We start from the raw sequence: 14,588 nt of genomic DNA, 5'->3' as shown, positions 1-14,588 counted from the left end.
AAGGAAATACTCGAAAACCCCGAGAATCCATCCGAATCCCCAGATAGACCAAGTTCTGGCTGGGGATCAGTTGGGACTTCTCGAGGTTCACGAGTGAATCCTAAAGTCTTTATTAGGTTTAGTGTCACAGTCAGGGCCTCCAAACACTGTTCCTCTGACTTTGCTCTGATAAGCCAGTCGTCTAGGTATAGAGATATACTGATTCCTTTCAGATGAAGCCATCTCGCCACATTTTCAAAAGGTTCGTGAAAACCTGAGGCGCCGTCGACAGGCCGAAGCACAAGGCTCTGAATTGGAAGATCCTTCCCCCGTCATGAAATGGAGGTACTTCTTCGACGAAGGATGGATCGGGACGTGAAAATAGGCGTCCTGGAGATCCAGAGACACCATCCAATCCCCTTGGCGAAGAGCCGCCAGGACTGAAGCAGAGGTTTCCATGGCGAACTTCTGTTTTTGAACAAACTTGTTCAGAGCGCTGACATCCAGAACTGGTCTCCAGCCCCCCGAGGCTTTCGCAACCAAGAAAAGACGATTGTAAAACCCCGGGGAGCTTGATCCAGCACAAGTTCTATAGCTCTCTTGTCCCACATACTGATCCACCATTTGTTGAAGAGTATCTTTCAACACAGGGTCCTTGTAATTGGCGGACAATTCCCTCGAGTTGACGTTTCAGGGAGGATGTCAGGAAAGGAATGAGATATCCCTTCTGAAGAACCGACATCGACCAAGGGTCTGTGTCGATGTTGAGTCCAGGCCTCCGCAAATACCCCGGAGCCTTCGGCACTACTGGTGTTTGGTAGGAGCGCCACTTCACCTTTCCCCTTTAAGGGGCGGAACGAGGCTCGACCTCTCTTCTCGGTCGTTTTCCTTTTAGCGGTAACTCTAGTGGGAGGGCCACCTCGAAAGGGCCGAACAGGAGTAGACGCCACTTTCTTTTCTCCCACCATCACTGGTCTCTTCTTCCTGGACGATTGCAGGAGAAGATCCTGAGTCGCTTTCTCCGTCAGAGATCGGGAAATATCCTTCACCAACTGTGACGGGAAAAGAAAATCAGATCTAGGGCGAATAACAAAGCTGCTCTTTGTGAATGTGACACTGCTTTCGTCAAGAAAGCGCTAAACACAGATCTCTTCTCAAGAGACCTGCTCCAAATAAGGAAGAAACTTCCCCTGAGACCGTCTTGCACCGCCTTGTCAATACATGACAAAATTGCCAGGAGTACATCCGGTTCTAGCCCTTCAGGGGCATGAGCCTTCTTGGACATCACCCCAAGGGACCAATCTAGAAAGTTAAAGACTTCTAGAATGTGAAAATAGTCCCTTGAGGAGATGATCCAACTCTGAAAGTCCCCAAGTAATCTTAGCCGTGTGAAGGCTATGTCTCCTGGATGCGTCTACCAGACGGGAAAAGTAGCTTCAGCTGAAGCTGGGAGAGAGAGACCCATATTCTCCCCAGTCTGGTACCAAATCCCTCTCTTGCCCGTAAGTCTAGGGGGAGGCATGCAAAAGACTGTCCTAACTAGCTCTTTCTTAGTTAGCATCCAGTTATCCAGCGATTGCAGAGCTCTCTTCATAGAAATCGTCGGTCTCATCTTCAAGAAAGCCGACGATTTCGGAGTCTTCGAGCATGAAAACAGTGAACGAGGCGAAGGAGGAGCGGCAGGGATCAATGCATCTCCGTATTCCTGGAGAAGGGAGCTGTCAAAACTTTGTAGTTCGACAGTCCTTCTTTACCGTGAGACTCGTCCTCTGATTCCTCTTCCATAATCGGATCAGTAGAGAGGCAACTTCCCGTTCCGGGTATGCTGTACAACCAACTCTCTTCTACTGGAGACAAAAAACTCCTAATAGGAGAGGGGCTAAGAGAGTGTAAAGAGCTCCTATGTTTGACTGGCTCTTCGTACTTGGCTGGCTCCTCGCGCTTGGCTGGCGCCTCGCGTTCCTGGCTGGCGGCCTCGCGCTTGGCTGGATCCTCGCGCTTGGCTGGCGTCTCGCGCCTGACTGAGTCTTCGCGCTTGCTGGCGCCTCGCGCGCTACTGGTGCCATCGCGCCTCTCAAAGGTCTCGCGCCTGACTGACGCTTCGTGCCTTGTTGAAGTCTCGCGTCTTCCTGGTGCCACATCCTTGCGTGACAGATGCTTGTCTGGAGCCTCACGCTTGGCTGAATGCTCACGCCTGGTTAATACCTCGCGCTCGGCTGAAGCTGCTGATCTGGCAGACGTACCCCATCTGGGAGAATCCTCTGGTCTGTAATGCGTTTCTCGCTTGTCTGACTCTTTAACCTTAGAGGACGCTTCTCGTCTGTAGGACGCGCGCTTGGCTGGCGCGACGCGCTTGCCTGGTGAATCAAAATCTTCCCACGAGTCTCTATCTGAGTTCTCAAAAGAGACACGTCTCACAGGAGCCTCACTCCTGGTGGGAGAAGGAAGACGAGTCTTCTTGACCGGCAGTCTGACGTCTTTCTTACGAGGAGGATCCTTCGAAAGGACTCCTACTAAGGCGGACAGCTGTTCCTGCACCGCCAAAATAATCCTCTTGGACGCTTCTCCTGCGTCTTCTTGAACGGGAGAGGGAGACCTCGAAGGCGTGTTGCCCCCATCATGGGAAGGCAAAACCCTCTTCGCCTTCTTGATAGAAGGAGGCGCTTCTTCCGAAAAGCGTTCTGGCTTGAATCCAAAAACAGGATCTCTCCAGTGCCTTTTCAGGGGCCTGGACAAGTCCGAATCCTTTCCACCCCTGTTTAGGAGAGGGAGAAGCGGACGAAGAGAAGCACTCTCTGAGGACGCTTTTTCGATAGCGGTCCTGAGCACGCTGTCTATATACAGCACCTGCTGAAGGGACGCCTGACCGGGGGGAATTCTCCACAACCTCCGTACGGCTTTCGACTTTCCTTCTCCTCTGGGCTTGGGAGCTTGGAAGAGGTCTAGGCCTGGGAGCGTCGCAGAGACGGTCAGACGCCCCCTCCCCACAACACTGGGGACACTCACTTCACTAAAATCACTTTCACAGTCCTTACCTTTCATGGTAGCCATTTTTGATCTATCCTGTGAAGCGTAGCCTTCAGTTCAGCAATTTCCGATGCCGAATCTGAAATGTACGGCCAGTGAGGGTCCTGATACAGAATCATAATTAAGAGAAGAGTTAGAATTATCCAAAGGCTCAATAGGCCTTGTACTACTACCTGCCATCTTAGATGCAGCCCTTCTGACTCTATCCCTTTCTAACTTCTTCAAGTAAGAAGTTAGAGTCTTCCATTCCTCAACATTCAACCTCTCACACTCATGACAGGTGTTAGAAATAGAACAATCAAAACCCTACATTTGCGACATACAGTGTGAGGATCAACCGAAGCTTTCGGTATCCTCACCTTGCAGCCTACATTCACACACATTCTCACACAAAACACTTGAATCAGACATTCTGAAGAAAAATCAAAAAGCAAGTCCAAATCCAGTCCACAGTAGCGAATGCCCAAAACAACGATCCAGGTACGTCACCAAAAGTCCACAAAAAGATATCATTGCTTAGAAAAGTGAATTCCAGTCAAGAGGTGGCAGCAACGATGTTGATACCACCGGCGACAGAAAATATATGAGTAGAAAACGGGAATGGTTCCTAGTCTGCCGCCCAGGGCAGGCCGGTAGATCACCTGACCTACCTGTAGCGAGTGGCGCGAAATTTGAATTTCTGTCGGGGACGACGGAGTCTTAGCTATGTATATCTGACAGGTAAGTTGATTGTATGAAACAAAATAATACTTAAACTAAATACATTAAAACACAGGGAAAAAAACAACCTATGTTCTTGGATAACATAATCCATAGTTCCTACCTTATTGGGCTGAAGACTTCATGACTACTGTCGATGAGTCTGCTTGCCTCAAGAGTTTCAACGAGGAATGAACCTATGGTTGAATAACTCTTTGGGATCGTGTCAATGGGGGCTAGCCCGCTTACGCGACAGAGCCTATACTGGATCGTACCAATGGGGCTGACCCACTTACATGGTAGAGCCTTGACCTTTTGTCATATCAATGGAGACTCGCCCTCTTACATGACAGAGTTAAGGTTATAAACAAATCACAAAGAGCACTGAAGCAATCCCGATCACCTGACCATGTTAGTATTGTTACAATCTATGAATTGTAAGAGGGTCCCTATTCCCTCTGACAATTAACCAATAAAAAACAACCACCAATAAACAGTAAATTAAGCCTTAAACTAAATAGGAAGGATTAGCCTCAGCCCCTTCTCCCAGCACTGAATTCGCCGAAACATACGCTCCCAGAGCAAAGCATTTTCGTACGAAATTTTAACGTCTCTTAGGTAATTCGAGGCGAACACCGAATTACATCTCCAAAATGTCGACTCTATAAGAGCCTGAAGCGACCATGTTTTGTGAAATGCCATAGACGTAGCTAGGCTCTCACTTCATGAGCTCTCACTCTGAGAACCTTGAGATGCTCTTCTTCGCACTTAAGGTGAGCTTCCCTTATTACATCTTTTATGAAGTATGTAAGGGCGTTCTTAGAAATCGCTCTTTTCGGATCTCTTACAGAGCACCAAAGACTTTCTTCTGTACCTTTCAGCAACTTCTTCTCCAGTAGAACTTGAGTGCCCTGACTTGACACAAAGTCCTTTCTAGTTCTCTCCCTGTTAATGAAGATAGTCCTTTTATCTCAAAGCTTCTGGCCAAGGCATTGAGGGATTTTCATTTTTCGCTAGAAAACAAAAAATGGTTTTAAAAGGAGGGCAAATCGCTGAATCCTTCTTAAACCCCACATCTTACCTTCCAAAGCTTGCAACTCGCTAATTCTCTTGGCTGTTGCTAATGCAAAAAAGAAATAATGACTTTCTCGTTAAGTCTCTAAACGAAGCTGCGTGAGACGGTACAAATTTTTCCGACATTAGGAACTTGAGGACCACATCCAAGTTTCCAGCTAGGCTTCTTGATTACATGTTCTTTCGTGTCTCAAAAGACTTATAAGGTCATGAAGATCTTTATTATTCGTCAGATCTATTCCTCTATGTCGAAAAAACTGAGGCCAGCATACTTCTGTAACCCTTCACTGTTGAAACTGCCAGGTTACAGTCTTTTCTCAAATATAGGAGAAAATCTGCGATTTCAGTTACAGAGGTACTGGAGGAGGATATTTTCTTTCCCTTACACCATCTTCTAAAACAACTCCCACTTCGACTGATATACTTTTAGAAAGTGGAGACTCTTCTGGCTCCTTGCAATAGCCTTCGCCACTTCTCGTGAAAAGCCCCTTGCTCTGACAAGTCCTTCGACAGTCTGAAGGCGGTCAGACTTAGAGCAGGGAGGTTTTTGTGAAACCTGTCGAAGTGGGGTTGTTTGAGAAGATCGTTCCTTAGTGGAAGCGATCTTGGAAAATCCACTAACCACTCCAGCACCTCTGTGAACCAATCGAGAGCCGGCCAGAAGGGAGCGATGAGGGTCATTCTTGTTCCTTCCGAGCAAGCGAACTTCCTCAATACTTCTCCTACTATCTTGAAAGGAGGGAAGGCGTATGCGTCCAAGCCCGTCCAATCTAGCAGAAAGCTGTCTACTGCTATGCTTGAGGATCCGAGATCGGGGAGCAATAGGTTTCTAATCTGTGATTCTTGTTGGTCGCGAACAGGTCTATATTGGGCCTTCCCCACAGATGCCAAAGTTGTTGGCAAATCTGAGGATTGAGAGTCCATTCCGTGGGTAGGACTTGTTCTTTTCTGCTAACAGATCTGCCCGGGACATTTTTCTCTCCCTGCACAAACCTTGTGAGGAGAGAGATCTTCCTTTCCTGTGCCCAAATCAGCAGATCCTTTGCTGATTCGTACAGGGAAAAGGAATGCGTCCCCCCTTGTTTCTTTATATAAGCGAGGGCTGTTGTGTTGTCCGAGTGAATCTGAATCCCCAGACCTGAGACCTGTTCCTCGAAATGAACCAAAGCTAGATGAATGGCTGTTAGCTCTTTCTTGTTTATGTGCCAGGACACTTGTTCTCCTTCCCAAGTGCCTGACACTTCTTGCGAACCTAGGGTCGCTCCCCACCCTGAATCTGAGGACCGTCTGAAACAACGCTAGGCGAGGGTTCTGTAAGCGAAGGGAGATTCCCTTGCTTAGTTTCTTGTGGAATCTAAACCACCAACGGATATTCTCCTTGATCCCTTTCGAGATTGGAAATGTATCTCCTAGATTGTTGGACTTCCAATCCCACTTCTCCTTCAGATAAAATTGAAGGGGTCGTAGGTGAAGTCTTCCTAAGGAAACGAACTGTTCCATCGAGGAGAGGGTCCCCAGTAAGCTCATCCATTCCCTCGCGGAACAATGTTCTTTCCTTAAGAAGACTGACACCTTTTCTAAGCAGCGTTCTCTCCTTTCCTGCGAAGGATACGCTAGAAAATCCCGAGAATCCATCTGAATCCCCAGATAGACAATACTCTGCTGGGGGAGTCAGCATGGATTTCTCGTGATTTACTAAAAGTCCTAAGGACTTTGTCAACTTTAGAGTAACTAATAGGTCCTCCAGACATTTTTTCTCCGATTGGGCTCTTATTAGCCAATCGTCCAGATATAACGAGATCCTGATCCCTTCCAGATGTAGCCAATAAGCTACATTCTTCATGATGTCCGTAAAGACTTGAGGGGCAGTTGAAAGTCCGAAGCACATCGCTCGGAACTGGAACACTTTCCCTTGGAACATGAACCTCAGATACTTCCTTGCTGCCGGATGAATTGGCACATGGAAATACGCATCCTGAAGGTCCAGGGACACCATCCAGTCCCCTGGACGAAGAGCAGATAGAACAGAGGAAGACGTCTCCATTGAAAATTTCTTCTTCAATACAAAGAAATTCAGGGCACTGACGTCTAGAACCGGTCTCCATCCCCCCGATGCTTTCGGTACCAGGAATAGCCGATTTGTAGAATCCTGGAGACTGGAGATCTTGAACCAGTTCTACCGCTTCCTTGGAAATCATCTGTTCCACTGCTTGCAACATAGCAAGCTTTCGGACCGGATCCGAGTATCTTGCGGTCAACTCAACCCCTTGGAGTTGTCGTCAAGGGAGGATTTTCCCTGAAGGAAGGGGATCAAGTATCCTTTTTTCAGGATAGAGAGGACCAGGAGTCCGCTCCCTTCTGCGCCCAGACTTTGGCAAAGTGGAGAAGCCTGGCGCCTACTTTCGTCTGGAGGACTTCCTGCTCATCTAGACTTCCCGAAGGACCTTCTAGATGGTCTACTCCTTCTCTCTGGTCTGCGACCTCTAAGAGGGGCTCTAGAAGAGGAGCACCTCGAAAGGGCTGAACAAAAGAGGGTCTCTCTTTTTTTCTCTATAGGCACTGCTGGCCTAAACTTCTTGGCTGAGTGCGTGAGGAGATCCTGAGTTGCCTTCTCCGTAAGAGATTAGAAACCTCTCTAACAGTCTCTTGTGGAAAAAGGTGTGGGGATAACGGTGCAAAAAGAAGAGATGTCCTTTGCAAAGGTGATACTGCTCTTGCTAAGAAAGAGCTAAAGACAGATCTCTTCTTTAATACTCCCGTTCCAAAAAGAGAGGCAACTTCCACAGAACCGTCCATGACCGCTCTGTCCAGGCAAGCCAGGACGCTCGAAAGTTCCTCCATGGAAACAAAGTCAGTGTCCTGAGCTCTCTTCGCTAACGCTCCCAAGCCCAGTCCATAAAGTTGAAGACTTCTAGGGTTTTAAAGAGGCCCTTTAGAAGGTGGTCTAGCTCACACATGCCCCAAGTCGCCTTAGCAGACAGCAACGACTTCCTCCTAGACGAGTCCACTAAGGAAGCAAAATCCGCATCTGCGGAAGAAGGCAGACCTAACCCCATAGGTTCTTTGGTCTCGTACCACCTTCCTGGTTTGCCTGTTAACTTGGAAGGAGGGCAGGAAAAAACTGTCTTGCCCGCTTCCCTTCTGGAAGTCAACCACTCTGAAAAAGTCTTTAATGCCTTTTTCATACAAAGAGCGGGGCGCATCTTGACGAAGGAAGACGACTTGAGAGCTTTAGTGCTGGACATCAACGATCCTGGTGAAGGAGGGTCCGCAGGATGAAGGGAGTCTCCGAACTCCTTTAGCAGCAAAAGAGAAAGTCTCTTGTAGTCAGAAACTGCTACGTCTACTGGCTCTTCGTCTTCCGATACCTGGTCCAACTGATCCACAGAAGGAGATCGTTTTGGAGTGATCTGGCTCTTCCCGGGAGAAGAACTCCTTTCCCGAGAAGGGGTTCCAGGAGAGGGAACATTAGCACTTCTATACGAGAGTGAGGCTCCTGCCTGTCGGAAACACTCTTGCGCCTACTAGACTCTTGTTGTCTAGGTTCGTCAGGTTCGTGGCGCTTGCTAGGCTCCTGGCGTCCTGATTCAGGGCGCTTGAAAAGATCCCCGCGTCCTGATTCCTGACGCTTAACAGGCTCTTGGCGCCCTAACACTTGACGCCTAACGTACTCCTGGCGTCCTGTCTTCTGGCGTCCTGTCTTCTGGCGTCCTAACTCCTGGCGCCCTGACTCCTGGCGCCCTGACTCCTGGCGCCCTGACTCATGGCGTCCTGGCTCATAGCGTCCTGATTCCTGCCTTCTAGCAGAATCTGACGTCCTGAATCCTGTGTTCTAAGAGGCTCTTGACGCCCTTTCTTGCGTCTTGCTGCCTCTTTGCGCCTGTCTGGCTCCTGGTCCTGCAGACCCAAGGGATCCTGATACCTAAATCGGTTTTCCGGTTCCTTGCACCTAAACCGATCGAGACTTCTGCTCGATTCGCGGCGTCTCAGAGGGCGCTTCGGGGAAGAACAGCCTATAGGGCGAAAGGGCTCTCTCAGGAGAACAACTCCTATCAGACGAGTCTCGACGAAGGTGATAAACGCCCTGGAGATCGTGAGGGTTCTCTCCTATACGAAGAGGGGCGCTTAGCGGAACTCTTAACAGGGAGCGAGACATCCTTCCTCCTTGTAGAGTCCTTAGCAAAAGAGCCTACGAGAGAAGCTAACGCTCTTGCAGATTAACCAAAAACTTCTTCGTAGGATCCTGAAGAGAAGGCTCCTCTTGTTTAGTCTTCTTAGGTCCCGAAGGCCAATCCTCGGAAAACGCTCTGGGCTGGAGTCAGCCGCGTCTCCTTTAGGCGCCTTTCAGGCTCTCTTCAAAGGGCGCGAAAGAGAGGCCGAACTCCATCCTCGTTTAGAGAGGAAGAGTCTGAGGCCGAAAAACACTCCTTTAGGACGCCTTTTCTGCGGCAATCCGAGGCAGCCTGGGACTTAACAACAGGATCTGCCGAAGGGACGCCTGACCGTTGGGGATGTTCTGCATCCTCCCTGCGGCTTTCGACATTCCTCCTCCCCTGGTCCTGGGAGTTTGGAAGCGGTCTAGGCCTAGGAGCAATGAGGAACCGGTCAGACGCCCCCTCCACTGCACTGGGGACACTGCACAAGTCACTATCACCACTCTTACCTTGGTTTAGAGCTCGTAGCTGAGCTTGAAGTTTCTTAATTGAAGCTTTTACATTTTCCCTCTCTGACGAAGAATCTTTGGATTCAGAACAGGGAGAAGCAGCTGAGGCTAAGGGAAAATTGTTAGAAGGAGAGTTAATTTCTTGTTCTAAGGAGCAAGATCTACTAGATGACCTAGCTGAAGCCTTTCTCACTCTATCTCTCTCAAGCTTCCTAACATATGATGATAATTCCTTCCATTCAAGCTCCGTAAGGTTCTCGCATTCAACACAGGTGTTAATAAAAGAACATTCATTCTCCCTGCATTTAGCGCAAATACTATGAGGATCTAATGCCGATTTAGGCAGCCTAACCTTACAATCTTCCCTACTGCAAACTCTAAACATAGGTGAAGCCTTAGCGTCAGACATCGTGAAAGAGTAGTCAAAACCAAAGTCGAAAAACAGTCCACAATAAGCGTATGCCAAGCCAGAGAAAAACAGAATACGTCACCAAAAAACCAATCCAAATTCTCGGCAAACGAGTTGAAATCCAAGATGGAGGAACGAACAATAGGTGTTGTTCGTTCAACCGACAGAGAAATTATGGCTTAGAAAACGGGAATAGTTCCAGACCCCGCCACCCAGCGGCGGGAATGGTGGATCACCTGACCTACCTGTCGCGTGTGCCGCGAGTTTTGAAATTCTGTCGGGACGACCGAGTCTATAGCTAAGTATATATCTGCTGGGTAAGTTACTTGTACAAAAATGTAAATACAGCAGCTTACACTATATATTAATACCACTTGTTCAATACTGTTATAATAGAAATTTTTTGGGTATACAAATTGGGATGCACCCAGTTGTATACTTTGTATTAACTGTAGCTTAAACATACATATATGCCATAAACTAAGTACGGTGAGTCCTCGACTTACAGTGCTTTTTCAATGCATTAACAGTGTTTTACATCATCATAACTTGATGTTGCATCATGTTATGGCGCTGTAAGCACTGTTGACGGTGCTAATGGCAAGAATATGCATCAAATTAACAGTGCTTATGCTGCTGTAACTTGATGCACCATCAAGTTATGGGGCTGTGAGAGCTGTTCAAGTGCCATTAAATGCTGGAAATCAACTTACAGCTCAGTGCTGCCCAAGCCATAACCCGAGGACACACTGTACAATAACCAAAAAGTGCCCCTGGTCACCAAATGAATTATATAAATATTTATATTTGTTCATCATTGAAAAAGAGAATTCCCTATGGTAGACTTTAATTTTGCTAAAGTTCCATCTTGGCAACAATTTAGAAATTCCTAGTTATGATTATAAAGCAATAAACGACTTTCCAGTTATTTCTCTTAGGGACTGTTAAGGTGGATGATCTTGGGTTATGGATTATATCAGGCTCAAAGAATGCTGGTTTCCAATCCCTATGCTAAGGAGTGGCTTGACATTTAAATTCAACAGTGAAACAAAACACTTAAGAATAGCTGAGAATCTCCTGGTTTCAACTGTAATAATACAATTATTTTGGAAACATGCTACTTACAACTTCAGCTTTCTTCCTAAATCCTGTAAAGACTAAGACCACATTTTTCATTACATGGCAAAACACTGGCCGTTGGTTGTAAGACAGTAAACCATCTGCAGCAAGTTCTATTAGAGCTGGTTTACCTAATATTCTGCAAAAGAGAAATACATATCTTTAATCTTTTTTTTTAGAAATAGTATTAAAAATCAATTTGATGAATACTATATAGCCTGAAAAATTATATAGACAATACAACCTCACACATTCAGATAAATGACATTCATTTCCCAATGATTCATGATTTATTTTTCTTACTATTTTGTTAAGTATTTTTGGATAAAGTCTGATAACATAATGATGTACAGTAATGCTCAAATCTGATGCGACATGATTCTTCTTGTATCGTCCAGATTCTCAGACTCAATGTGATGTTGCAAACTTTTTTTTCATTCCTATTGTCATACATGTTGAAAAGTTTGCAAATTCACAGCTAATACTATTTTCCTTATAGTTATATAAGTATTATCCCTTTTACACATTGGTATAACTATAATGTGTTTGAACAGATATTTTTCCACATTGCTTAGTTCAAAGTAAGGTGTGGTAAGGTTAGTGGTGCCATCAATGACAGGGCATTCACACGCTCCTTGGGCTAGTCAACAAAACTACCCCTGCAGCATTATAACAGTACACCTAATAAGCTCAACAGTGATAACATTTTCAAAATAAGAATACAATTACAAAACATTTTCTTTGAATGTTTTAGTTTTAGGCTGTGTTTAAGTTGTCTGCATGTTGCAAAATTACTTAGAGGCCTAAAAAAATAATTTAAGAGTTCTGAGATGTAATCTGTTACTAATGAATTTATTTGTAGAGATTACCTGTTCTTTGAAGAATAAATGACGATGATGGTTTTGATTAGTATATGGAGAAGATGGCTATTAATTAAAACATTTATTAGTACGTACTAATATCAAGGCATATGGAATACCTGTTTTCTAACCCTAACTGGATGGATTGATCCTCGGGAGTAATAATAACAGGTTTGGGGTGGTGGACAGATTGATCCTGTAGATAAACAATATTAAGCGCCATCAATTTGGAAAGAATTGGGTGGGAAAGAGGTGCAAGTACAACTATAGCCCATAAATTCACTAATGGCCACTTTTACACCGGCTAAAACCACAAATCAGGAGTCTCAGGACTTCAGTTCTGCTTATAACTTCAAGGGGGAACGTATTACGTTTCTGTCTCACGACATGTTTTTGTAAATTTGCATGTAAATATACCAAAGGGTTGTTGGTGTTGGTCTTTGTTCTTGTCTTTAACAATAGTATATCAATTGTAAATGTAATTTTACAGAGAAAAGTGCTAAAAAATATTAGAAAACACATGTAAAAGTAAAAGAAAAGTTACTGAATCTTTGATCTTGGTAAATTTACATAAATATTTTTCAATAAACATGCTAAAAATTTGTTACCAATTTCATTTCTTGTGTGTTTTGATAGTGTGAGCAGTAATTATAATTTTACAAAATAAAATAAAATTATTCATTAGAAAAAACATATATAGTTGGTAAAATTTACGGTTGTCTTGTAAAAGAGGCCCCACAAGGGGTTGTAAATAGTTATTTTCAACTTCTCGTGGAAGGTAGGGAAAATTTTTTATAATCTTTTTCTTTCATCATGTGCATTTGCATATCTCCCTCTTTCCATTGATGTGTTTTTTTCGTAAATTGGACAACCTCAAAGTTTACCCAGCCTGAGGAGCTGCATATTGATTTTTTTACTCATCTATGGGTTAATGTTATAACAATCATCAATTTTTTTTTTCATTTAACAATTGAACTGAGGTTTGATGAACACTTCGTTTTGGTCAAATGCACCAGCGATGAAAATGTTTCTTAAGTGTTTTTTCTGAAATTCGGCTGCATGACATTTCCTCAAGATTTTTTAAATATAAGACAATTTCCCTCTTATGGAACATATTATGGCCTTATTGTATGCAATAATCATGTTTGTGCATTGAAATAATGAATAAATATGGAGCATGTCAGGTTCCCTGTTAGTGGATTTTGAACAAAATCCTCTGCAATCAGGTAGCATCAGTTCTGAGCATAACTGTACAATAATAATGAATATTCACAACCCAATTTTTACCATAATATTAGATTTCCTTGCATTAACATTTACAGTACCTTCCAACATAACAAATAACCTTGTCACATATGAGCAAGTAACCAGACTTTTCATAACTTGATTTGATGCTTATTTTAGTTTCCTTATATACAACATGATTACAAAGCTTTCAAAATCATTTACACAAGTCTATTACTAAATCTCTTTCTGTGCTTTTTCCAAAATTCCTTACAATGATACACCCTCCCTTCTCACAATTCACAAATAAGTAGATCTGGGTCTTCCAATTCTTCTGGAGCCACAGAAACCCAGTGGACACTATCACATACTATTCTTCAAAGGGTTGTGCATCTTGTGCATATCATCTTCATTTTCCTTTTAACCTTATTCAAATCTGGAACTTCTATAATTTTGCTCATGGTGTAATTTTTACCTCAAAAATACATATACAGTACGGTCCCCAATTATGCGAGAATTTTGTTGATCCACGGACTCACAGAACTGGAAAATCGCAGATTTTGATACACATACCTTATGGGAATAATTCCATTAGGGCCGAGGCAAACGGCAACTTACCCAGTCAAACTTTATTATACTACCCATTTTCAATACTTTCTCTATATTACTATCCTGTAAATTTTCCTAATATGAAATTGTTCTTATGGATAAATAAAACATTAAAAAGGTTTTAATAACTTGAAAAATTTTGAAGTTACACCCAGGATGGCGAAAACTCCCACTCGTAAACACTGCCACCATTGGGTGCACGACCCCCCCCCCCCTCTCTCTCTCTCTCTCTCTCTCTCTCTCTCTCTCTCTCTCTCTCTCTCTCTCTCTCTCTCTCTCTCTCAAAACAAAACAAGTTAACCTAGACAGAACAAACCGATTTCAAGTTGTCGACTGCTACCAAAATGGAATTTGCTCTTTCCTTCGTCTCTAACTTAAGGACAAGCTTTTTAGTTTCGAGAAAATAGGTCTTCCTCTTCGACTTCTAGGCAGATGCATACATGATGCAGATGATCAGAATACACTTCACAGATCTGAATAATACATATGGTGATGATGATACCGATCATTCATACACACTGTGCTATGGCGTTACAAATGCGTGAGGATGAGCCTTACGTCTTAACTAATGGCTGAGCAGAAGCCTTCAGAATACACTTTGCAGATTTGAATAATACCTATGGCAATGATGATGATCAGAACACACTTTGCAGATCTGAATAATACGTATGGCGATGATGATGATACCATTCATTCATACACACTACGCTATGACGTCACAAATCATGAACCGGAGCCTTCCATCCTAGCTAATGGCTGAGCAGGAAATCTTTTTCTCACATTTCCCCCACCCCTTCTCTCAGATACCAGTGAACCACAAGCACCCCACCCCACCTAAAATACTTGAAAAGACAATAGATCTGATATGTTTGCGGCACGTGACTCGCAGACTTTGAACGACTTCGCAGATACAGAAAATCTATTT

At 44.4% G+C, this 14,588-nt stretch overlaps 1 protein-coding gene across 1 annotated transcript in view; it reads right to left on the bottom strand.

Moving 5' to 3' along the window:
- LOC135205457 (protein ECT2-like) overlaps positions 1 to 14,588 on the bottom strand; it is a gene marked incomplete in the record, with an annotated part of 325,317 nt that overhangs the window by 219,086 nt on the left and 91,643 nt on the right. The window contains 1 exon segment of the mRNA XM_064236064.1: positions 10,977 to 11,109. Coding sequence (XP_064092134.1) covers positions 10,977 to 11,109 — 133 coding nt within the window.

Source organism: Macrobrachium nipponense, chromosome 11 (assembly GCF_015104395.2).
Source record: "Macrobrachium nipponense isolate FS-2020 chromosome 11, ASM1510439v2, whole genome shotgun sequence".
Lineage (NCBI taxonomy): Eukaryota > Metazoa > Arthropoda > Malacostraca > Decapoda > Palaemonidae > Macrobrachium > Macrobrachium nipponense.
This window is presented reverse-complemented; position numbering and strand designations above follow the sequence as displayed.